The 26,033-nt window shown below is 41.2% G+C and overlaps 2 protein-coding genes across 2 annotated transcripts; both read right to left on the reverse strand.

Annotated features, from left to right (window-relative positions):
- Positions 1-792: 792 nt before the first annotated feature.
- Positions 793-5,416, reverse strand: LOC137888182 (chromobox protein homolog 1-like). Its single transcript, XM_068731509.1, has 4 exons — positions 5,332-5,416; positions 4,945-5,116; positions 4,668-4,762; positions 793-3,413 (listed from the first exon to the last, which is right to left on the reverse strand). The coding sequence occupies exons 2-4, from the start codon at positions 5,053-5,055 to the stop codon at positions 3,263-3,265; spliced, it is 357 nt and encodes a 118-aa protein (XP_068587610.1). The 5' UTR covers positions 5,056-5,116; positions 5,332-5,416; the 3' UTR covers positions 793-3,262.
- Positions 5,417-15,794: 10,378 nt separating this feature from the next.
- On the reverse strand, positions 15,795-18,860 carry LOC137888197 (coiled-coil domain-containing protein 106-like). The gene is made up of 6 exons (XM_068731538.1): positions 18,825-18,860; positions 17,998-18,076; positions 17,797-17,862; positions 17,420-17,539; positions 17,103-17,303; positions 15,795-16,550 (listed from the first exon to the last, which is right to left on the reverse strand). The coding sequence occupies exons 4-6, from the start codon at positions 17,436-17,438 to the stop codon at positions 16,243-16,245; spliced, it is 528 nt and encodes a 175-aa protein (XP_068587639.1). The 5' UTR covers positions 17,439-17,539; positions 17,797-17,862; positions 17,998-18,076; positions 18,825-18,860; the 3' UTR covers positions 15,795-16,242.
- Between the last annotated feature and the right edge of the window lie 7,173 nt (positions 18,861-26,033).

Consider the following 26,033-nt stretch of genomic DNA (forward strand, 5'->3'; position numbering starts at 1 on the left):
CCTCTGCTACTTACCTAACCACATCATTATCAGAGAAGTGCAATTTAATGCATGCCATACCCTGATAAAAGATTGTTCCTTTAATTGTTTTGAGCAGTGTACAAACCTGAGCCAGCCCCAACTATAAACCTGAGCCAGCCCCAACTATAAACCTGAGCCAGCCCTAATTATAAACCTGAGCCAGCCCTAACTACAAACCTGAGCCAGCCCTAACTACAAACCTGAGCCAGCCCCAACTATAAACCTGAGCCAGCCCTAACTATAAACCTGAGCCAGCCCTAACTATAAACCTGAGCCAGCCCCAACTATAAACCTGAGCCAGCCCTAACTATAAACCTGAGCCAGCCCTAACTATAAACCTGAGCCAGCCCTAACTATAAGAGTTATCAAAGAGTAAAGTCTTAAGCCTACTCTTAAATGTGGTGAGTGTGTCTGCCCCCCAGACTGAAGCTGAAAGCTGGTTCCACAAAAGAGGAACTTGATAGCTGAAGGCTCTAAATCCCATTTTATTTTTAATTTTTTAAGTAACCCTGCATTCAGGAAGAGCAGCTCTCCAGTAGGATACTATTGTACTATAAGCTCCTTACGATATGATGGTGCCTGACCAATTAGGGCTAGGTAGGTGAGGATGATTTTAAATCCTATTCAGTATTTTACAGGGAGCCAGTGCAGAGAGTTAATACGCACATAAGTAATATCTGTTTTCTTAGTTTTTGTCGTCAACAGGAGAGTCTTAACAAAACAGGACGTCCTACAAAACCGGACGGGACCAATTCACACCGAAGAACAAACTGTTACGAAAACTCTTTATTTTTCAAAACAGACAAGTTTGTCAACAGTGACGTCGCCAAGGGAAACCGATAAACATGCAACAGGACGACACAAGCTCATCCGCTAGATACAGAGAAACATTTCAGGGACGATATAGAAAAGCTAACTAGCAGACCCGGGTGCAGCTGATTGGACCCCTTCCTGTCAATGGTGAAGAATAACATAAGGCAGTCAGGGTGCAGGACTTTATGCTCATAACACGGTGAAGGAAATAAGATGCATCCCAAAGACCAGAAGTCCTAAAAAATAATAATAAAAAAAACAATCTTCAGGAAGTTTACTGAATATTTGTTTGTGTGAAAACAGTAGAAAGGCTGGGCTGAGACCCAGTACAGAGACACTAACGTACAGTAGTTACAGCATGAGTACAGCTAGTCACACTCAATATGCTAGAAGCTATTCACAGCGGACTTTAGAAAAGAAACTAGAACAGCCTCTGAAGGAGACGGGTACAGCTCGGGTACTGGCTAGTTTGATATGTTTACAGAACCCCGTCGTCCGTTTTGAAGAATTGGACCCTTTGGGGTTGGACGTGTCTTCCGTCACGTGTTACTGATGGTTAGGGGCTCATTAGAATGAAAAAAAGAAGAAGGCGTGTTTGTTTAAAAAAAAAAATGCTGCTGCGCTGAGGGTTTGAAACGTGAGTATCGAGATGAAATGAATGGATCCATTATAATATCATTTCTCTCTCCAAAGCTCAGTACCAGCAGCAAAAAGGCCACCCAAAGCAAAAAGAGGATCAGAACCAGCGAACCCCGGGTCTGGAAGCTACTATGCTAGTTTTAATACAGTATACATAGAAATAAGCACCGCCGGGCATCATTCAACACATGAACATCAGGAAGCAGAGGGAGCACACTCGTGTGGCAATGTCAATCGTGATGAGTTCAAAAGTTCTATGCCGTTGTAATTATGCAAATATATATATATAAAAAAAAAAAAAAACGCATGTTAAACATAGCGAGCCGAGGGAACGAAGGAATGCTCCGAGTGTGCTGAGTCGTCGTGTCTTGAGTGTTGCCCGGGGCCAGTGCAAGCTAAAAATAACAAAGTCTAGGAAAAAAAAAACACACACACACGTAAACGGAGTGTGTGAGTGAAGGTTAAAAAAACAAAAGAGTGGAAATGACTATTTCACGTGCTCTCGCTCGTCAGCTCTTTGTCGTTTGCAGTAAAAACCTAGTTGCGTTTTGTTTTTCCGAGCGGGTCTCTAGCTCCGCCTACCGGCCGAGCGAGCAGCAACAAGTCGCCGACGGGCGGCTCGCCAATTCCCACACCGACGGTTCTCTGGCCCGACGCCTTTTAACGCGACAGTTCGCTTTTTCCCCCTCAAACTGGGGGGTTGACTTTTTATTTCCTAGAATAAAGCTCGTAACAGCAGCTCAGTATATTAAGCTCGCATCGTTTACCTACTCTTGCAGTTTGACATAATGAACAAAAGTTCCACCTTGTAAATAATAAAAAAAAAGAAGAGAGAACACATTAACTCCAGCTTGCTATTATAAAACCCTGTATGTCACCAGAGGCAATGCATCAAAAAAATAAACGTCAACATCGGGGTTAAGAAACCAGAAAGCCGCACAGCCGGGTGTCTGGAGATGCCGCTCTACCTGTTGGACGTCTTTCTGTCTGAATAGTCTGCCATCGTCTACAGGCTGAAGGAACGCTCCTCGCCTGAGGTCGTCCAGCGTGCTTGTCACCGTCGGTGTGGGAAAATCACAGCCTGCCGGATGCAGATTGTATACACTCTTACCGGCCCCAGTGTTCAGCCGTAGTTCCATTAAAAAAATGCAATTCCATAAAAGGTCTAAAATGGCACGAGAGGTTTGGGAGCTGCTGGGGGACGATCTGGAGTCTGTACACTTGGATGTCGGAATTACTTCTGGAAGATGTCATGTTGCTTCCTACTCAACTTTGAAACAGGTTGGCCAAATGAGCACAAAGCCTCAAACTAATAGACTTGTTAGTTTTGATCAAAATAAAGCGAGGGGACAAGCTGCTGGTTGGCCGGTAGGACGCGAGGCCGGAAGTCTTTTCGCGCGGACTGTGACCCGCCTTTTGTCAAACCGCCCGCGTCAGAGCGAGGCGCCGGTTGAGAGTTCCGATTGGAGAACGTAGAAAATAAATGAGAAACCCGGGTGGCACAAAGAGAACAAATTTTTTTACATTTTCAGTCGAGATACAGGTGGGAGGAAAGTGCGGCCGTCTCCTTTCAGGGCAGGGAAACAAACACGTTTCCTCGTTCAGCTACCTTGGCAGTTCAACCCCAATCGTGTGATTCTCTCTACTCTCGCTGCCAAAGTGGCTGCTACAATCAATTACCAGCAAACCAACGTTAACCAGCAAAATGTTTATTTCCCGCCCCTCAACACTTCCTTTTTTTTTTCTTCATCTTTGCACCTCCTCCTCCTCCTCCTCCTCCACCACTCATCTAGTCCTTTTTCTCCTCCTCTTTCTTCTCCTCCTCGTCTGTGGGGTAAGAGTGCCAGGTGAGGCGCTCCTCGTAGAAAGAGATCACCACCTGGGGACATTTGACGTTGGCCTCCTTGGCGGGGACCAGGTCAGCCTCGTCAGAGTTCTTCCTGCTCATTTGAATTCGAGGGGAAAAGGTAGAAACAGGAGTAGAGGAGGAGAGGGAGAGACAGAAGGTGGAGTTGAGAAGCAACAGAGAAACAAGCGAGGGAGGAAGAGCAAAAGAGAGAAAAGTGTTAAGACAATGGCCCCTCCCCTCCTCATCCATTTCCTTCACCAATAATCACAAAGGGTTTCCTGTGCTGCCAGCGTTACGAGCTCCTCCAACAACTTCAACACAGAGTTATTTATTGGAATATTGGACCTTGCCTCGTGTCGTTTTCCCTTTGATTCACACGTTTCATTTTCAACTCGGTCCCAGCCAATCAGCTAGACGGGCCAACGGGAATCCTCCCAGCGGTCAGCTCTGGCCTGATTTCAACTTCCTGCAGTACAAACATGCGGCCAAGCCCAGGCGGGGCATGGAAACTATTTCAACCAATCGCTGTGGACCAGGGGCAGCCAAGACACAGAAGAGTGTGTGCGCGCGCGTGTGTGTGTGTGTGTGTGTGTGTGTGTGTGTGTGTGTGTGTGTGTGTGTGTGTGTGTGTGTAAACATGTTCATTTAAGAAACCATGTCTGGTAGCACAGTACTTGGGTGAGAGAGGGAGAAACCACACCTCTGGCAGAGCGCAATCGTTACGCAGTCAGTGACTAGCTTGTGTTGCGTTTGGTTCGCTAACTGGCTAGCCTGGGCTAGTTTGTCTTTGTCTGGGCGGGGACAGGCACAGGAAAGGGGGGTGGGGGGCTAACAACAAGCTAGCAGTTAGCGTGGCTGGGCTTGGTGAGGACTGCCAGCAGCTCCAGAAGGGCAAACAGAAGCGTAACCGACCCCGAGCAGGACATCCAACCACCTGAACGGTCTCTCGTAAAAGAACTCTGCTACCTGTGACAACCTTCTGTGGGATCCAGTAGCTGCATCCAATACTCTTGTATCGATTTTCCGACATGTTGGTTATTCTTTACACCCCTACCGGTTCAGCCAGGAGATATTAATTCTGAATTTATCAAATCATTAATGCGTTCACCACTTTAGCGTTGCACCCGATAAAGGATCTGAATCTGCAAAGTAGCAGAAGTACAACAGCAGCAGTACAAGTTCTCTAGAATTGGACTCAGGTACAGTACTCGAGTAGCTGAGATGTACTTGGGTCCATTCCACCACTGCTAGAAGGTTCTTCATAGATCCAGCCCCTTTTGCTCTCAAAGTGCACCGGATTGGTGCATCCAACTTTAAGATGTGAAAAACAAAGACAAGGGCTCACCACTTCATGAGGAACATGAGCTCTCCACTGGAGTCCGTCGCTCCGATGATCCTCTCCGGCTGCAGACCTCTGCCGAAACCTCTGGCCTTCTCACCCTGGAGACAGGAAGTAGACCAACGCGAGAGAACACGTGAAGAAGGAAAACAGACAGGAAGAGATAATGCTGCAATGATCGTGAAAGCACCCGGGAGTAGATTTTGTACATGATTAGTTAAATATATATATATATATTATTTAGTTGTTTTTTTTTGGTCTTCTGCCTCTTTCCTTCGCTCACCTCCTCTTTCTTCCTCTTGCTCCCTCGTTCCTCCGAGTCTCCAGAGGTCTCACTGACGACTTTCCTCTTGCCCTCCTTCTTCTTCTCCTCCTTCTCTTTGTGTTTCTGCATGTACTCGGCGATGAGGTCGGGGCAGTCCAGGTTGTCTTGCGGCTCCCATGTGTTATCCTCACTGGAGAAGTGGGGGCAGACGGAGGGAATGAACGGAAGAGGTTTTACCGATTCTTTCCGTCTCTCTTTTTATTTAAATGCATTTTTAGAAGGTTATTTGCAGGGCAGTAACTTAACTTTCGACTTTGGGAACATGATACTTTATGTGGACATTATTCACCATTCTGAAGTAAAATCTCAGAACAGAACACAGAGTAGTATTCTACTCATACTCACTCTGAGAAGCCCTTCCATTTCAGCAGAAACTCTACTCTGCCCTTCACCACCCGGCGGTCCAACACTTTCTCCACCACATACTCCTCCTCTTCCTCCTCCTCGGGTGCTGCAGCACCCACTGCTGGTGCTGCACCCGCTGCTGGTGCTGCTGCTGCTGTGGTGGTGGTGGCGGCGGCGGCTGCTGGTGGTGCTGCTGCTGCTGCTGCTGTTGCTGGTGGTGCTGCGTCCGCTGCTGCGTCTACTGCTGCAGGTGCGGCAGGCAGCTCCTCCTCCTCGGCCTTCTTGCCCTTCTTTCCTGCTACGGTCGCCAGCTTGACGTCTGCTGAGGGCGCCTCTGGTGGAGCCAAAAGGAAGCAGAGACGATGATGATGATGATGAAGAAGGGTTAGAACAGCTATAAAGAGATGAAGAACAGTTTGAAGTGGAGCCACAAGCTGCATGTACAGCGATGGGTCTTTACTCACACTGGCTGTACTGACTAACAAATAAAGTAAAAGACGCATCGAAACTCCAATAAACTCCCTCAAAAAGCAGCAAAATTAGTCAAGACCAAAACACGAGTCTGATAATCCCCAAACAACAATAACCACGACCACCTGCTATGTGACTTTGAACGTTAAAATCCACACACAGATTAATGGCGATGTAACGGCTGGATGACAGCAACCGTCACACTCGCTGCAGAAAACAACACCGCCCCGTGAAAAAGAGAGCTGGGAAAAACCGCCGCTTGCTGTGCTGTGAAATGAGGAGGAAGGGGAACATTTTAGAAGCTAATATCACCCTTCTGTCTGCCGTTGTCCGTTCCTAAAACATCTACCGCCATCAAAACACGAAGGCAGTGGTGAAGTAGTGACGCCCGCCTCTCGCTCAATTTTGATGGGCTGCCTGGGCCATGAGCGCTGATGGCGCTGATTTTGACTTAAAAAGACCAAAAAAAAAACCTGCTTAACAATGTCAGTAATGGTAACAAATTACTTAGTTATAAAAATGTTTATTGAAATGTTCGGTGCCAGATTGCTATACTGCTAACTCATCAGTGATTGGACGGAACGCATCGAGCAGAAGAAGGAGTTGCAGACTAGTTGAAATTTCTTGGACTGACGGCCTATCAGGAGTCTCCAAACTCCTTCAATTCATGATCGGAGAAAACTAAAGAGTCCTCTTGGACTTGCAGACTTCCCGTCCAAACCAGATCAAAAGCCGAGTGGAAGCCATGTCAGGTCCGGGGAGAGAGAAAAGAGGCTGAAAGCAGAGCATGCAGGGAGAGAAAAGGGGGGGGGGGGGGGGGGGGGGGGGGTCGCCAGATTAGAGCAGAGCTGCACCAGTCAATGGACCGTGAGGGCCTTTAACTATTACGCCTGGAGTGTGTCTGCCGAGCGGTTCAACACCAGCAGCCATTTTGGCAGGTAGAACAACCGAGGAGAGGGATCTCTGCCGTCTAAAACTCGGTCCGTCCTGCCGTTACCACGGCCCCTCCGACTCACTCTGGAGGTCGCATGCTCCGTGGCGTTCAGGGTTTATGGGAAAGGGGGTCCGTTAAGTCCCTGGATTAACATCACTCACCTTATCTACACCAGCGGTTCTCAAACTCTGTGACGTTAACGTAAAAATAAATCTCGTCCGAGGGGTCAGGACATTTCGAAGTCAAGGACTCTAAATTCTGGAAACATGCGACGACGCGCAACTAAGCCGCGTTATCGGAATGAATTAAAAAACCTCATTCAAACACTACACCGTTTGTGTTAATCGTCTATTGAAGATTCACCATAGCCTCTACATACATTTCAATAGAGTGTATTCAAAAGAATCGGCTGCAAAACAGGGTTTATACTGGATCTGACGAAATGTGGATACAATTTATGGAAATCAGGGTTTGACCTCCTCATATTAGCGTTTCTCAGCACCTAAGCAGAATGAAGGAATTACTAACATTATAATGATGCCGCTATGTTTTGGTTTCTCAGCTCCTGCTACACTCACAGTCATGCTGAAGAGGCCTTCTGAGACTAGTGTAGTTCACGCCACACAATCGAGCCCCGATTCTCCAAACACAGAGTTTCTGGAGCTCCAGATCAGTGCCAAATATAGGTCTGCTCGACGCTCAGCGTTCAAAGATGCATCACCTAGCAGGCTGATATCTGACCTATCGGGGAGCTACAGCCAATGACGGCACAAGACAAAAAACGGCTACAATTAAAGCAACGTTTATTACAAAAGGATGGAATGTTTTGTAGTGAAAAAACATCATGACTATTGAAGATTTGCTTTTGTTGAATTCTATTCATCCACCACATGATTACACCTTTTTTCAGATTTTGCTGATTTGTTCTTCCAAAACAATGAAGTTTTCATTAAAACAAAATGATGACTGGTACACTTGAATAGATCTTGTTCCAAGTTGTTGCTGTACGATTTATCATTTCAGTGCTAAATAACAAAATCAGTAATGTATTTCTGTTACATTTGGTTTCACAAAGATTATTAATTAAAAACTGGTATTGGATCGGTTCTCTGTATCAGCAGATGCTAGTGGTGTAATGGATCACTGTGGATCCGTACAGACCCCCCCCCCCCGTCACGGTTCACCACGCATGTGAACCGTGGGTTAATTACACAGTTTAACGTTAACCACAACAGTGTGAAATACAGTTTTACCGACCATCGTTATCCTCCAACACACGGGACATCACGTATGCTTTTCTAGTCAACGATCTCTGATACGGAATTAACAACAAATCCATGTTTAAAGCAACAGGAGAGCTAGTAACGTTAGCAGCACCGCTAACGGCCAACGAAGGAAGGTTCCGTTCGGTTACATCATGATGCGTTGAGGCTGTTCAGTGAACACGAGTATTGGATGAAGGTAAATTGGAGTGTTGATGTGTGATCTCCTAAAATGTAGTGTTGGTGAGAAACCCAGGGGTTTGAAGGAGACGTTTTCAAAACATAAATAAATATTAGAGGGAAAATTATGAACAGTTTCCACTAACTAAGAAGTTTTTAATACATCAATAATACTAATACTGACAAACTTGTTTTAATCCATAAAAATACAATCTTTTGTTTCATTTTCATTGTGTGAATTATGAAGCAAAAAAAACACTATAACAAAATAAAAGAAAACATTTTAAATGTGTGTAGCTTTACACTGACTTCAGAGCGGTAGACCAGCTGTATGATCAAACAACAAATGGATCTGCATCTGCCAATATGGATCATCGATTGTATTGCCTGCAAACAAAAACGTGATCAGGGATCTCTGAAAGTTATATTTGCTCTCTTTTTTTCTTTAGTGCTGATCTGATCCATATGGCAACTATGTTTTCAGAATATGACTTCTCAGAGAACACTGATATGTGGGCAATGTGTTTTTAACGTGAGCAGAAATCTATCCAAGTCCACAATCATTGAGATGAATTGGTGCCACGTGCAGAATGTATAGAAGTTACCCCCCCCCCCCAAACAAAAAGACACAATCAGACTGAACAGTGACCGTGCCTACATCAACACGTTAAACGAGAGACGTTCATCTACTGGAGACTACATATTTGAAAGCAACGCAGAATGCCCGCGAGCATTGCATTCCATTAAATATTTGTTTGTTTTGTAACGCGTCACCTGGCGCGTGAATTCCGTGTTTACCTTAACGTGCATACCGTCATTTCCGCAAAAAAAAAAGAAAAAAAAGCACGAATTAGTGCATAAACAATTCACCAGAGTGCAAGAAGAGAAGTGCTTGACGTCCATAATCACCTGGAGGAGGACCCCCCCAATGTTTAGTGGTTTTGGTAGAAGGTTACCCCCCCCCCACCCCTTCTCCTCCTCCATGTCTACCGAATAACCGTGAGCGTGATTTGCAGACTGCACCCACAGAAGAAGAAGATAAAAACACTGCGGCAGCCGCAAATGTTACACACATGTGGGCAAATGAAACAACTCCTGACGAGGGTTGCTGAGTTACAGTAGGAGCACACAAAGCCCGGCCGGTCATTGCATAAGAGAAGCGTCGAAGCCAGCATGCTGCACATCGGCTGTTTTTTTTTTTTTTTTTTTTTAATTTTTGCATCATGCATGCCACACGCTTTAGCCTCGCGTGCGCTACATTATACGGTCAGCGAATGCGGAAAAAAAATATTTCGGACCTTGTCGTTTAACTTGATATGAACGTAATGTATTGCAATTCACCAAACGCCGGAGCGGGCAAACGAGCCAGGCGGCCCAGCCCCCCTACAAACCACAGGGCAACATGGCTGGCGCGTACCCCCCCCTCCACTAGCTAGCTAACGTAACGTGAGCCTTACCTTTTCAGATAAAGCTTCGGAGCGGTTGTATGGGCTCGCGGTAGGCCCGAGTCAAAGCACCGTAATTTGACCGTCTACCGTCGAAGAGTTGCGAAATCCGAAGACGCGCCAGTAGCAACACACAACTGCCACGGGGATGAGTGGCGTGCTCTGGGTCGACTTTCCCCCCAATGTGTTCGGCTACAGGAAAACACAATAGCCTCGGCGTCGCTAACAACCAGCACCGACCCCGTTCTGCCCGCCAACAGCACTGCCGGACGCTACGTCAGCGGATAGTTTGGTTAGCAATGCACTGTGGGAGTTGGAGTCTTCTCCTTTAGTGGTCACTGGGCGGTTAGCAAACCAGCGTATTGGTGATTTTAAAGATTCTAAATGAGATGTACCCAACGAACATATTAAGATGTGATTTTACCGTGATTTTGTGAAATTTAAAGCAATGTATTGGAGCATTGTGTTTTTCTATTACGATTCAGTGCAGTCATATGCAGAGCTGACTGTGAAGGGCAGTTACATTTGGTGTTTGCATTGAAAACAGGAACGCAGACTTTGTTCTCAATACTGGCTGTTACTGGGGATGTTGTTATATACATAATGGAGATAGCCCAGCTGGAATCATTGGAAGAATGAGTGAAAACTCCTCAGTAGGTTTGTTAAATTTGTTAAAAAAAAAAGAAGAACACTCTAATTTGCGATAACCCTGCTGTGTATATTTATCTCTGTATTTTTGTTTTTGTTTTATTTCTATCATTTTTGTATTTGCTTTGATTATGTTCTCGCTCAACTTGAGGCAGAATTTTTTTTGATGACTGAGACGTAAAGAGGCCTTGATTGTTTTTACAATAATAATAATAAATTAAAGCTGCAAGCAGCATTGATTGGGCCCTCGCAACTTCACGCACGTCGAGGGTACTGGCAGGACTCTGGTTGACGCGGCCATGCATTTCTGTGACCATCATAAACTGCATGCACGAGTTAAACTATATTTCCGGCGTCAACCAGCAGCGTAGCAAGATCATGTTGCCAGGTCTTAAGCCTCAAATGTTTTGAGTGTACCTCCGATACAATCATAAATGTAAGCCTGTTAAGATCATTAAGAAAATGAATATGTGTGAATGCGCTTCAGTGTTTGTAAAATAACAGACCGTCAGTTTACTGGGATGGGGTTCAACTCCCTGCAGTGTCCTGCTGATTGTATTTGGACTTACATGAAAGTTAACAGAACAGTAGTGTCATTTGCTTTTACTTGAAGACTTTAATTTAACACTGTTTTCATTTTAAGCTCTTCAATAACTTTAGATTGTAGTGTGAAGCATTCATTGTAACATTTAACCTGATTCTCATGTAGAAGCTCTGGACAGATCATTTATACTAATGCCCACTGACATGGTTTGAGAACCACTGTTATCTAACTTTTGCTCTCCAAGCATCTTAGTTTGCACATATTTAGATCAGAGAAGTCTTTTTCTCATGGTGTGCCCACAAACTCTTTTAATAAGTTCAGTGTTTGGGCCGCTGTAATTATAGAATCCTGCTTACTTTTGTGGTTGCCAGTAGGTGGTGCTATGACTATGAGTTAATATTGGCATGCAGAAGTCCTAAAATCATGACGGTAATCAAGCATGTCAACTTTGAGACAGTTTTGACAATGTATTGTTGTAATGAGTTACAACAGCTTGATGGATGATGGCGAACCATGTAAAATGGCCGCTACACCAAGTCCATGTTGTTTGATGAAACCTCAAGCTTTTAGTAACTTGTAATCGCTACGGTCTTTAGATTGTTCTGACCAAATTCTAACTTGATCGGATTAATTCCCTAGGAGGAGTTCGTAGTACAGCACATGGAAATGGAAAAAAACAGGAGAAATTCTATAATTCTATATAAATTGTATACAGTTAGGTGAAACGTACTGAGAGGGCTGCATCGTCAAAAAATTGTAGGGGGCGCTATCGAGCCGACTTGCCGCTCTGAAGCATTAAAATCATATCAGATAACTACATTCAGGATTTTACATGTGTTTGACAAGTTTGGTTACGTTTTGAGCTTTTTTTAGCCCCTCAAAAACACTTTCGTTTTTCGTGGCGAAGAATGCGTCGCCACGGCAACGGCCTTTCACGAAACAACAACCTTTGAGTAACTTTTCATCACAAAGGTCTTTAGATTGTACTGACCAAATTTGAAGTTGATTTGATTAATTCCCTAGGAGGAGTTTGTTAAAGTAGAGCGCCTGGAAATTGAAAAGACGACACTAGAAATTCATACTAAATTCAAAACGGCTGACTTCCGGTTGGGTTTAGGGCATGGCCCCAAGAGACTTTAATTTAAGTCCACATGTGATACATGTGCCTACCAAATTTTGTTAATCTATGTGAAACGTACTGCGAGGGCTGCTTTGTTGAAATTTTGTAGGGGGCACTATTGAGCCAATTTGCCACTCTGAACGAATAAAATCATATTATAGAACAACATTTTGGGCTTGCAATCTGTGTGCCAAGTTTGCTTATGTTTCGAGCATTTTTAGACTCTCAAAATTACCATCGTTTTTCACGGCAAAGACTGCGTCGCCACGGCAACGGCGTTTGACGAAACATCAAAAGCTTCATGAACTGGCATTATGAACTTCTTACATTTGTGTGGCACTAATTTGATGTTGATCTGATTTACCTACTAAGAGAAACAAGCCAAAGTATAAAGACTTTAACTTACTGTTACCAGTAGGTGGCGCTATGACTATGATTCAAAATTGGCCTGCAGATGTCTTCAGGCCTGGAGTCTAATCAAACACGTGAAATCTGGTAAAGATCTGATGATGTGGAGTCGAGTTACATCAGTTTATTCGTTCATGGCGAAGGATCAAAGTTCGCCGAGCCGCCACGTCGCCGCCCTTCAATAACTTCTTACAATCTTCACAATGAAGCATTATCAATGTCATAAGGCTTTTCTGACAAAACTTTGAAACAGTCCAAAAACGTCATAAAATTAAAAATGGCCGACTTCCTGTTTGGTTTAAGATATACCTCCTTTTGACTTTTTTGTATGTCCCATCACGTTCCACATACCTACCAAATTTCATACAGCTAGGTGAAACCCAAAGTTGGGGCTACTCTGTAGGGGGTGCTATCGAGCCAATATGTCATGCCGCAGCTGGACACCCCAATAATACTGGAATTTTCACCACGACTGAATTTTGTGCCAAATTAAAAAAAATTCCCAGCATCCCAAGCACCTCCTTTTTGCGATGAAATTGGTACGATAATAATAATAATTAAAGATGCAAGCAGCATTGATTGGGCCCTCGCAACTTCACGCACGTCGAGGGTACTGGCAGGACTCTGGTTGATGCGGCCATGCATTTCTGTGACCATCATAAACTGCATGCACAAGTTAAACTATATTTCCTGCCTCAACCAGCAGCATAGCAAGATCATGTTGCCAGGTCTTAAGCCTCAAATGTTTTGAGTGTACCTCCGATACAATCATAAATGTAAGCCTGTTAAGATCATTAAGAAAATGAATATGTGTGAATGTGTTTCAGTATTTGTAACATAACAGACCGTCAGTTTACTGGGATGGGGTTCAACTCCCTGCAGTGTCCTGCTGATTGTATTTGAACTTACATGAAAGTTAACAGAACAGCAGTGTCATTTGCTTTTACTTTAACACTTTAATTTAACACTGTTTTCATTTTAAGCTCTTCTGTAACTTTAGATTGTAGTGTGAAGCATTCATTGTAACATTTAACCTGATTCTCATGTAGAAGCTCTGGACAGATCATTTATACTAATGCCCACTGACATGGTTTGAGAACCACTGTTATCTAACTTTTGCTCTCCAAGCATCTTAGTTTGCACATATTTAGATCAGAGAAGTCTTTTTCTCATGGTGTGCCCACGAACCCTTTAAATAAATTCAGTGTTTGGGCTGCTGTAATTAAAGAATCCTGTTTACTTCTGTGGTTGCCAGTAGGCGGCGCTATGACTATGAGTTAATATTGGCATGCAAAAGTCCTAAAATCATGACGGTAATCAAGCATGTCAAGTTTGGGACAGTTTTGTCAAAGTACAGTTGAGTTACAACAGCTTGGTGGATGATGGCGAACCATGTAAAATGGCTGCTACACCAAGTCCATGTTTGATGAAACCTCAAGCTTTTAGTAACTTTTAATTGCTACGGTCTTTAGATTGTTCTGACCAAATTCTAACTTGATCGGATTAATTCCCTAGGAGGAGTTCATAGTACAGCACATGGAAATGGAAAAAAACAGGAGAAATTCATACAAAATTCAAAATGGCTGACTTCCGGTTGGGTTTAGAGCATGAACCCCTAAGACTTTTTGTTAAGTCTACATGTGATACATCTGCTTACCAAATTTTATACAGCTAGGTGAAACGTACTGCGAGGGCTGAATCGTCAAAAAATTGTAGGGGGCGCTATCGAGCCAACTTGCCGCTCTGAAGCATTAAAATCACATCAGATAACTACATTCAGGATTTTAAATGTGTTTGACAAGTTTGGTTACGTTTTGAGCATTTTTAGCCCCTCAAAAACACTTTTGTTTTTCGTGGCAAAGAATGCGTCGCCACGGCAACGGCCTTTCACGAAACAACAACATTTGAGTAACTTTTCATCACAAAGATCTTTAGATTGTACTGACCAAATTTGAAGTTGATTTGATTAATTCCCTAGGAGGAGTTTGTTAAAGTAGAGCGCCTGGAAATTGAAAAAACGACACTAGAAATTTATACAAAATTAAAAATGGCTGACTTCCGGTTGGGTTTAGGGCATGGCCCTAAGAGACTTTTATTTAAGTCCACATGTGATACATATTCTTACCAAATTTCATACATCTAGGTCTAACATACTGCGAGGGCTGCTTTGTCGAAATATTGTAGGGGGCGCTATTGAGCTGACTCTCCACTCTAGAGCAATAGAACCATAACATGTAACTAAACTTTTGGCTTTAAATCTGTGTGCCAAGTTTGCTTAAGTTTCAAGCATTTTTAGCCCCTCAAAAGCATCTTTGTTTTTCACGGCGAAGACTGCGTCGCCACGGCAACGGCGGTTGACGAAACATCAAAAGCTTCATGAACTGGCATTATGAACTTCTTATATTTATGTGGAACTAATTTGATGTTCATCAGATTTATCTACTAAGAGAAACATGCCAAAGTATAGAGACTTTTACTTCCTGTTACCAGTAGGTGGCGCTATGACTATTATACAAAATTGTTCTGTAGATGTCTTCAGGACCACAGACTCATCAAACATGGGAAATCTGGTAAACGTCTGATGATGCGGAGTCGAGTTACATCAGTTTATTTGTTCACGGCGAAGGATCGAAATTCGCAGAGCCGCCACGTCGCCACGCTTCGACAACTTCCTACAATTTTCACAATGAAGCATTATCAAGGTCTTAAGGCTTTTGTGACAAAATTTGAGAAGGATCCGATTAATCTGTGAGCAGTAGGGTGTCAAAGTACACAACCTATGACTTCCTGTTGCCACTACGTGGCGCTATTACTATGATTCAAAATTGGGTAACACTTTATTTTAAGGTACATCTATTCACCATTAATTAGTTGCTTATTAACATGCAAATTAGTAACATATTGGCTCTTAATTAGTCATTATTAAGTACTTATTAATGCCTTATTCTGCATGGCCTTATTATACAACCAGTAAGCCATCTTCCCTCAATAACCTCAGAATTATTGCTTATTAGTACTAAGTAAGGAAGTTGTTGTATATGAATTACGATCTCAATATGTTTTGCTTAGTATGGACTTTATAAGGTGGTAGTACCCCAAGAATAGTTATTCTCCCTTAATACCACTTAATGAATATGGTCTGTTCTTACATAACAAAACACAAAACTACAAATGTTAATAGTGTCCAAATAACTCTAAATTAAGTCTTTGTTACTTAGAATATGTTCCCCATACTAAAGTGACATCTTGATCATTACTAATTCACTAATAATTGAACACTTATTAACCAACACATGCTCCCTAATCTAAAGTTGCCTCCTTTTCACAATTAGTTAATATATTATAGCCCATAACTACAGCAATAAACAAGTGATGGGTTACACCTTTGAAAAAATGGATCTATCTATAGGTTCCCTCTCATTCAGTGGTAGAATAACAAAGACAGCACAAGTACAAATACCTCATTTATTAAACCACTGGTTCAGGTTTTCCCAAGGCTGACAACAAATACTGCTCGAACAGGTAATGGGGTCTTCCTGAAATTTCAAACACTGACAACTGTATCAGTGTATGTAAATATGTCATACAATATGATATCAAATGTATAAGCAGGTCATACTGTATGATAATACAGGTACCCTATTGTTGAAAAACACTGCACAATATAAAGTACAAAAATACAAAAAATTTAAATCTAAAAAATATAAAACCTGCACAGCTCAACATGACTTGTCAAAGGTTAGAACAAATGTACTGAACTGTACAAACATTGCACTTCCACAGCCTAAACTTGCTCTATAATTACTGCATCAGGTGATTTATTCCCCTGTGCACAAATATTTCACTTTTCTAATACAATATAACAGAATTTTAACTGAACAAAGAAGCTCACTTAAGTCTTAATATTTCATCAACAAGGGGAGGAGTTGACATTTGGCCTTCATGTCCTCTATAATGCTCTTCTTCTCAGGGGTTATGTGCGTTGCACACCTCTTAGCAAAGGACTGCAGGGTCTCAGTTGCAGGATCATACTTCAGGGTGTTGAAGGTTACAGGATCCACAATGTTGAGCTCTGCAATTGCAGCAGTCATCTTGATGGTTCCCCGGTCCACACCATTTATTCTGAAGGCTTCAGTCATGGTATGGACTTTGCTTAAGCTTTTCAAGACTTTTTTATATCTGCTGATAACCTCAGCTGGCCCTTTCACTGAAAAATATATAAAACAAAAACAAAGAACACGAAAAATGAGCACAAACCACGGCTTAAGGTCAGCTGAAATTGCTCAAACTGGTCACTTCTCTTTTGATAAAAGTATGAAGCATATTCTAGTAATTGAAGAATCTGCTCATCTCCTGATATGATTCCACGCACAATATGTGGTTCAGAATTCAATACAAAAATGATACTCTGTAAGATCTGTTTAGTTGGTAAGTCTTATGGTTCCGAATTATGTTTAATTCTGAGAGACAAATCTTTCTAGCAATACATTTAATGATGGATAATAATTAGTGTGAATGCTGCAAAATAAAATGGAGCTTTATTTTTGATGAAAGCCAAATTTTTTACTTTAGACATTTAATTTTTATTTATCATCAGATTCCTAGTATATTCAGAATCTAGAACTGAAGATCTGTATTTTTGCCTCATAATTACTTCAGGACATATTTATAACAGCTCTTCCAACGCTTTTATTAATACTTATTTTTCATGACCACTTGGTGCTAACAGGGCAGGTGGTTCAAGTTATGCCATTCTTACCTCTTACATGAGCTTTTCCAGGCACAGCCACAGTTGCAGATGCAGGTGTCTGTGTCCGACGTTTCTTCCTTCTTTGGATGAGAACATCACTGTCCGAGGACTCACTGATGTCTGGAGAAGATGGGGGAATGACGTCATCTTCATCCATGTTGCCATCATCATCCTCGTCGTCGTCCTCCAAAGTAAATACTTTAGGTTGAGCTTTGATCAAATAGAGGATAGATGAGACAAAGATCAGATTGTTATAAAAATATATCACACCGTTCATTACAATTACATTATATTTTGCAGATACAAGTTGCTCCCAAATCACTCACATGATCTCTTCTTTCCCATGATTTGCTCACGCAAGAAATTGCGCTCTTGCTCAAGATCCTTTATTATTTTTTCTTGCCATTGGATCCTGGCTTCCAGGAACTCCACTTTGGAAATTTATCCTTAAAAACAAGAGAGCAGGATACAAAAAAGATTATGATTTGACAGTATTAAATGAGTGAGACAGAGAGAGAATGACATGCATGCAACAAAGGTAGTGGACCAGATATGGTGTGTGCCTTAATTTGATTTGTAAGCACACACATGTATACTGACAAAATCTGCCAACAACTTTAATCTCAGGTGGAAAAAACCACGCAAGAAATGAAACTCATTTTAGACAACAAAGATACACTGCTAGAAAATGAGAAATCATTACCTGATCCAATGCTGCTTATGCTGCTGCAACTTGGAGCAGAGCCTTTATCTCCTTTATCTTCAGGACCTACAGTATGGCATAGGTACAACAAAATGTATACATATAACATATGAATAGATGACTTTAAACGTTTAAACACATTTGGACAAGATAACTATTTAAGAATTACAGTTCCTTGAAAGTTAACAAAGAAAAATTTACCATCCAGATCATTTTTGGTCACCTCTGTCATCGAGTCATCTTTAGGGACTTTTAGGGACATTTTCTTCTTTGCCTTAGGCTGTAAAAATATAAATAAATTAATGTAACTTAATAATAATCTACACAAGATTCAAAAGCTCTTGTTCAATGACTGCATAGTGCATAACTTATTTTTCATTATAAAATGTGGTTCATACCAGAGATGGGACCAACTCACACATGTGCAAGTCTCAAGTAAGTCCCAAGTCATTTTTCTTTGGGCACGTCAAGTCCTGCATAGGTCAAGTCAAGTCCAAGTCAAGTCACCTTATTATTGCAATTTCACCCGCAGAATCTAATCTAAATAAAGTGTAGACAATATATTAGAATAGAAGAGAAGAGAAAATCTATTCTATTCTATCATGACAACACCATTCTCAGTCTGTACTCATACCAAGTAGTTTTAGATAATAATTTGATATTTTATATTCAATCCCCCCCTCTCCAGCGGTCCTTTCAAAATAAATGCATAAAAAGTCCGGGAAAAAAAAAAAAAAAAAACACCGACTGAGCTGGTGCCTTGCCGGTGAGAAGTTATTTTTTGTCAAGTCAAGTCAAAAGTCATCAAAATAGCGACTCGAGTCCCCATCTCTGGTTCATACTAAGTTAAAGCATTACGCACCTGCACTCAGCTAGCTTAACATTACATTAGCTAATTAGCCTCGACACTACAGATAAACGGGAGGGTTTACTATTCTTTAACTATGTAAACGGCCCGGGGACGAGTGTTATGATGTGCTTACAAAACTCAGGGGGACTTTCAATTAACAGGCTAGCGCTTAACTTACCATTTTTGTTACACGAATTTCCCTCTTCACTCTCCTAGCGGTGAACGAAACGGCAAATAGCCACCTCTCACCTTCTCCGGATCTTTGACGTGACTGGTGGCTCCCTTTGGATGATTGGATGAGGATGTCACATGACGGCAGAGTAACAGTCAATGATTGGATGAGAGCAACACATCGGAGGAGCACGGCTACGGATTGGTAGATTCTTATGTCAGTCATTACTCTACAAAGTGGGTCACTTTGCGCCTTTTTTGAAGCAGGACTGCGAGGTTGAAACCCATTTCATATATAATAGGAAAAAAAAAAAAATCGACATGGTATGAGATAAAAAAAAAAATGAAATTATCAGAAGAAGATGTTGGGTTACGAGTTTTTGAGTCGAATACATTTTAGACAGTGCCCCAAAGAAAACTACAAATTCACCAGATGGTTAATGAGAGAAGGCCTACTTCGAAAATGGATGAAATGCCCCTCTTGCTCTCATGTTATGAAGTTGAAACGGACCTACGACAAAAAGGAGGCAGCATGGTGAGTAGAACAACTAGACGTGTGCCTTATTTATTAATTTTCTGTGTGTAAGCAAAGGGGAGTGTGCAGCATGCAGCCATCCAAGATCTGCTAGAATTCAGTGCCAAATCCTATATTTTACGACAATGTTTTTAATACAGGAGCTATGAGTGGTGTACACACAAAATGTATATAAGTCACATCTACAAAGTCACAATACAAATCACACACAGCTGCAAATTTTTAAGTAAGCTACTGTTTATTTGGTAGAGATAGGGGTGCTCATGTTTCCACAAAGTTCTACATGTGTACAACATCTGAAATGAAAAATGCCTTTTTTTTTTTTTTTTTTTTTACAGTTTTAGATCACGTTCCTGGTCATATTGTTCACCTTTTTATTATTATTCAATCAGCTTGACTTTAAACTTGTACATGCACAGGGATTAATTGATTGATATCACCCTTTTCATGCTGTGGCACAGTGACAAGTAGAGTAGAGTAGACACAGCTAAATTTACTCAAATGTCTAACCCGATTTAAGGTGTAACAGTTGTAGATATTACTTGTCATGTAGGCCTAGAAATGGGACTGTTCTGTTGTGCTTTGAGATTGCATGGGGGGAGGGAATCACAAGGGCTACTAAGAGTACAAGTGCACCTTGTCCAATCCCAATCTTAGCTGTTTCAACACCTATACGTAAATATCTATGTCCCCCTCTTCATCTTCATTTATGTTACATTTTTTATTTAGTGAAACCAGTACAGTATCATGGGTTTTTATTTTTATAAATTAACCTTTGGATTTAATCATCAGGATTTGCCGAGATTCCTGTCACAAAGGGAAAACGGTATCAAGGTCCATCCGAAGTGGCTCCATATTTGAGAAATCGCACCTTCGACTGCATACGTGGATGCATTACATCTACAGGTGCGTGGTTTTACATTGTATAATAACAAAAGCCATCAAAGACAAACTCTAACTCGGACCATAATGTTTTCTTTCAATGTTCTCACTATACTGTTGGTTGGGATGGGTCCTATAAGAGCCAATGCTTACGAGACATGAGTTTATACAGTATATAGGAAGAATTCTGAATATCAGTCGAATTTATCAAGTATGTGTAATTGTATAAGTGCTGGGTTGCGAAGAGTCCAATGTAGTACAAAGGTCTTGTGGATTTTTAGGTTTTAGGTGGTTCCTGGAAATTGTCTCAAAAGAACTTAACTTTTTTAAACAGACACTTCACTGTGCTAATTTACTCAGTATCCATTTTTAGTTTTTTTCTTTAAACTCTTCAAAGATACAGCAGATTTAATTTGTTTTGGGGTTTTATTCCATTCCTCCCCTCATATAGGGAATGTTCTTCACCCTACTTTGCTTTTTGAGATTTGTTGTTTCAGGTTAAATACACTCTTATATTCAGGCTATGAGTATCTGCTGTGTCTGCAAATGGGACTGCAAATGAGAAATTATGGTTATAATCAGGGTGCGATTTGCCGGTGGGGATGGTGGGGATTTCCCCCCCTCTGGTTTACACGTCCTACCTTCTGCTGAATTATTTTTATCCTCGGTGGGGACAAAATTTATCCCCCCCACCCAAAGTATTTCACTTTTTACATCGTAATTATTAACAACCAAAATACAAAGGGTCCGTGTTCATTTTGATTGTGCTGTGATTTTGATCTACCGGGAGCGAGTCAGAGGCGTTGCGCTCGCAGAAAGCAGTTTTATTTTGAAAACCAACCGGATTTGCTTGCGTTTCACAAGTCCAACTTCCTGTCTGCGTCATCCACGCCAAAACAAAAGCTTAAATCAAATGGAGAAAAAAATTAAAAGAATCCAGAGCAGCATATCGTCACATTTTACAGGACCACAACAAAAAATTCAGAGAGAAAAATATAACAGAAGATGAAACAAGATCTGACATTGCTGATCGGATGGTGGACAGCAGCATCTCCCTGGCTGAGGAGAGCTCCCAGGCCGCGGGATCACTTGCTAATCCCTCGCCCCCCGAAACTATGGTTGGGGGCTGCATTGAGCCGGGTCGCTTCGCTAAATGGCGAGAGGGTGAAGTGAGTCATCAGAGCAGACTGTTTTCATAGTCTGACCTATAGTCTACCCGATTAACCATTTAAAAACAAAAACAAAAACATCTTGACAGCACATTGTGGTAGTTCATGTTTTCTGTTGAACTGATATTGGGAAAGAATTAAAATTTTATTTTTATTTGGCAAATTTAAAAACAATATTTTGAGAAAATATTTCTGCAAATGCAGTGGTTACGTTCACGTTCAAAATAGGCCTACCACCTACGTTATGTAGCCTAAGTGTAAGGTTTATCTACACAAGAATCAACAGTTTTCATGTTTTCACACTGTTGTGTGGTAATTTTTCTGAATAAAATGTTTCTCAAAATTATCCCCCCCTCTGGTTTTTTCACAAATCGCACCCTGGTTATAATTATGGTTATAAAAAGACTAATGACAACTTAAGAAATTGGTTTTAACCACCCACTTCTAAATTGTGTCATTGAAATATTTATCTGGTTGATCTATTACAGATTTGCCCAAGGCCTTCGACTGAGGCAAGTGGACATGCTGCAGGAAGGAATTACTCGGAGTTCTGCAACTCTGAGTAAACTTGCAGACAAGCTGCGGAGAGTTTGCAAATCAGGAATGAAAAGAATGAGAAGAGGAGGCAAGCAGACTGTTGGACAAAGAGCAGAGCTTGTTATGATAGATGAAAGCAAATTTGGCCATAAAAGAAAGGTACAGAGACAATATACAATATAAACCTGTTTTTGCCTGAGGTGCTTGGAGGTGTATCTCCTGTATCTCGAGAAGTAACTACTGCATTATGGAATAAGATACATTGTAGTTCATTGATGCAATCGAGGGGAATGTCGGTTTTAAGAAACTACATTATTCCTACACCCCAGAACAGTTCAATATTTGTAAGCATGCACCACTACTCCAAAGCTAAAGAGAACTTTTGAATTTTTGACTTATGATTTATTCTCTCCCATTTCCCACCATTATTGCAGAATCATTGTCCTCATTTTTAAGTATTTTAAGTCTTGTGAATTTCAGTACAACAGAGGACGGGCAAGCAACAGGAGTTCCTGGGTGTTCGGAATGCTAGGGATTAAGGATGACATTCTTAAGATTGTGATCCCATTCTTAAGATTGTGCATCACCATTCAGCCAGGCATCTCTTGCCTCTAATAAAGAAGCACGTTCGTCGTGGAAGCTCCGTCATTTCAGATGGGTGGAGATCTTACCGCCGTCTTCAGGATGAAGGTTACAATCACCTGACTGTCAACCATCAAGATTTTTTTGTTGACCCTGTTACAGGTGCACATACACAAAACCTGGAGAGATTTTGGGGTATTTGCAAGTCAACTATCTGGAGACAAAGAGGGAACCGCACACAAAAACTGTTGAGGGATCACTAACATGTAATTGAGTGGACTTATTGGCGTGGAAACCATCACAATAACGGAACACTTGGAATGCTTTTGCATGACATTAGGAAAAAATATCCAGTATGAAACCTGTCTGAAATGTAGATAAAGATATCAAGTTGATATTTATACTACCACTCAAAAGTTTTGACACACTAAATGTACTGTTACCTCTGAGAAAAGGCTATTATCATGGACATGAAGGCCAAATGCCAACTCCTTCCCTTGTTAAAGTATTAAAATTCAAGTGAGCTTCTTTGTTCAGTTAAAATTCTGTTATATTGTATTAGAAAAGTGAAATATTTGTGCACAGGGGAATAAATCACCTGATGCAGTAATTATAGAGCAAGTTTAGGCTGTGGAAGTGCAATGTTTGTACAGTTCAGTACATTTGTTCTAACCTTTGACAAGTCATGTTGAGCTGTGCAGGTTTTATATTTTTTATATTTAAATTTTTTGTATTTTTGTACTTTATATTGTGCAGTGTTTTTCAACAATAGAGTACCTGTATTATCATACAGTATGACCTGCTTATACATTTGATATCATATTGTATGACATATTTACATACACTGATACAGTTGTCAGTGTTTGAAATTTCAGGAAGACCCCATTACCTGTTCGAGCAGTATTTGTTGTCAGCCTTGGGAAAACCTGAACCAGTGGTTTAATAAATGAGGTATTTGTACTTGTGCTGTCTTTGTTATTCTACCACTGAATGAGAGGGAACCTATAGATAGATCCATTTTTTCAAAGGTGTAACCCATCACTTGTTTATTGCTGTAGTTATGGGCTATAATATATTAACTAATTGTGAAAAGGAGGCAACTTTAGATTAGGGAGCATGTGTTGGTTAATAAGTGTTCAATTATTAGTGAATTAGTAATGATCAAGATGTCACTTTAGTATGGGGAACATATTCTAAGTAACAAAGACTTAATTTAGAGTTATTTGGACACTATTAACATTTGTAGTTTTGTGTTTTGTTATGTAAGAACAGACCATATTCATTAAGTGGTATTAAGGGAGAATAACTATTCTTGGGGTACTACCACCTTATAAAGTCCATACTAAGCAAAACATATTGAGATCGTAATTCATATACAACAACTTCCTTACTTAGTACTAATAAGCAATAATTCTGAGGTTATTGAGGGAAGACTCTTAGTTAATGGCTTACTGGTTGTATAATAAGGCCATGCAGAATAAGGCATTAATAAGTACTTAATAATGACTAATTAAGAGCCAATATGTTACTAATTTGCATGTTAATAAGCAACTAATTAATGGTGAATAGATGTACCTTAAAATAAAGTGTTACCCAAAATTGTCATATACATGTGTTCAGGGTCAGGATGTTATGACATATGAGAAATTTGGAGCAGATTAGGCAATGTACAGCCGAGTTACAACAACTTCCTGTTTCATGGCGAATGGTGTTTTTTTGCCGCCACGCCACGGACACATAGTTCGATAACTTTTTGATCTTTGAGTATCGTTTCACTGCCAAGGTCTCAAGAGCATACTGACCAAATCTGAAGGCAATCGGGTTTAATCTCTAGGAGGAGTTCGTTAAAGTACAGCGCCTTGAAACGGTCCAAAAACGTCATAAAATTCAAAATGGCCGACGTCCTGTTTAGTTTAGGATATACCTCCTTTTGACTTTTTTGTACGTCCCATCACGTTCCACATACCTACCAAATTTCATACAGCTAGGTGAAACCCAAAGTTGGGGCTACTCTGTAGGGGGTGCTATCGAGCCAATATGTCATGCCGCAGCTGGACACCCCAATAATACTGGAATTTTCACCACGACTGAATTTTGTGCCAAATTAAAAAAAATTCCCAGCATCCCAAGCACCTCCTTTTTGCGATGAAATTGGTACGATTATAATAATAATTAAAGCTGCAAGCAGCATTGATTGGGCCCTCGCAACTTCACGCACGTTGAGGGTACTGGCAGGACTCTGGTTGACGCGGCCATGCATTTCTGTGACCATCATAAACTGCATGCACAAGTTAAACTATATTTCCTGCCTCAACCAGCAGCATAGCAAGATCATGTTGCCAGGTCTTAAGCCTCAAATGTTTTGAGTGTACCTCCGATACAATCATAAATGTAAGCCTGTTAAGATCATTAAGAAAATGAATATGTGTGAATGTGTTTCAGTATTTGTAACATAACAGACCGTCAGTTTACTGGGATGAGGTTCAACTCCCTGCAGTGTCCTGCTGATTGTATTTGAACTTACATGAAAGTTAACAGAACAGCAGTGTCATTTGTTTTTACTTGAACACTTTAATTTAACACTGTTTTCATTTTAAGCTCTTCTGTAACTTTAGATTGTAGTGTGAAGCATTCATTGTAACATTTAACCTGATGCTCATGTAAAAGCTCTAGACAGATCATTTATACTAATGCCCACTGACATGGTTTGAGAACCACTGTTATCTAACTTTTGTTCTCCAAGCATCTTAGTTTGCACATATTTAGATCAGAGAAGTCTTTTTCTCATGGTGTGCCCACAAACCCTGTTTGGGCCGCTGTTATTATAGAATTCTGTTTACGTCCGTGGTTGCCAGTAGGTGGCGCTATGACTATGAGTTAATATTGGCATGCAGAAGTCCTAAAATCACGACAGCAATCAAGCATGTCAAGTTTGGGGCAGTTTTGACAAAGTAAGGTTGAGTTACCAAAGCTTGATGGATGATGGCGAATCATGTAAAATTGCCGCGACACCAAGTCCATGTTATCCGATGAAACATCAAGCTTTGAGTAACTTTTAATCGTTAAGGTCTTTAGGTTGTTCTGACCAAATTCTAAGCTGATCGGATTATTTCCCTAGGAGGAGTTTGTAGTGCAGCACCTGGAAAAGGAAATAAAACCACAAGAAATTCATACAAAATTCAAATTGGCTGACTTCTGGTTGGGTTTAGAGCATGGACCCCTAGACTTTTTTTTAAGTCTACATGTGATACACCTGCTTACTTAATTTCATACATCTAGGTGAAACGTACTGCGAGGGCTGCATCGTCAAAAAATTGTAGGGGGCGCTATCGAGCCAACTTGCCGCTCTGAAGCATTAAAATCACATCAGATAACTACATTCAGGATTTTAAATGTGTTTGACAAGTTTGGTTACGTTTTGAGCATTTTTAGCCCCTCAAAAACACTTTTGTTTTTCGTGGCAAAGAATGCGTCGCCACGGCAACGGCCTTTCACGAAACAACAACCTTTG

This window comes from Cebidichthys violaceus, unplaced genomic scaffold, assembly GCF_023349555.1.
Source record: "Cebidichthys violaceus isolate CVI_PGR_0920_01 unplaced genomic scaffold, fCebVio1.0.p SCAF_52, whole genome shotgun sequence".
Taxonomy (NCBI): Eukaryota; Metazoa; Chordata; class Actinopteri; order Perciformes; family Stichaeidae; genus Cebidichthys; species Cebidichthys violaceus.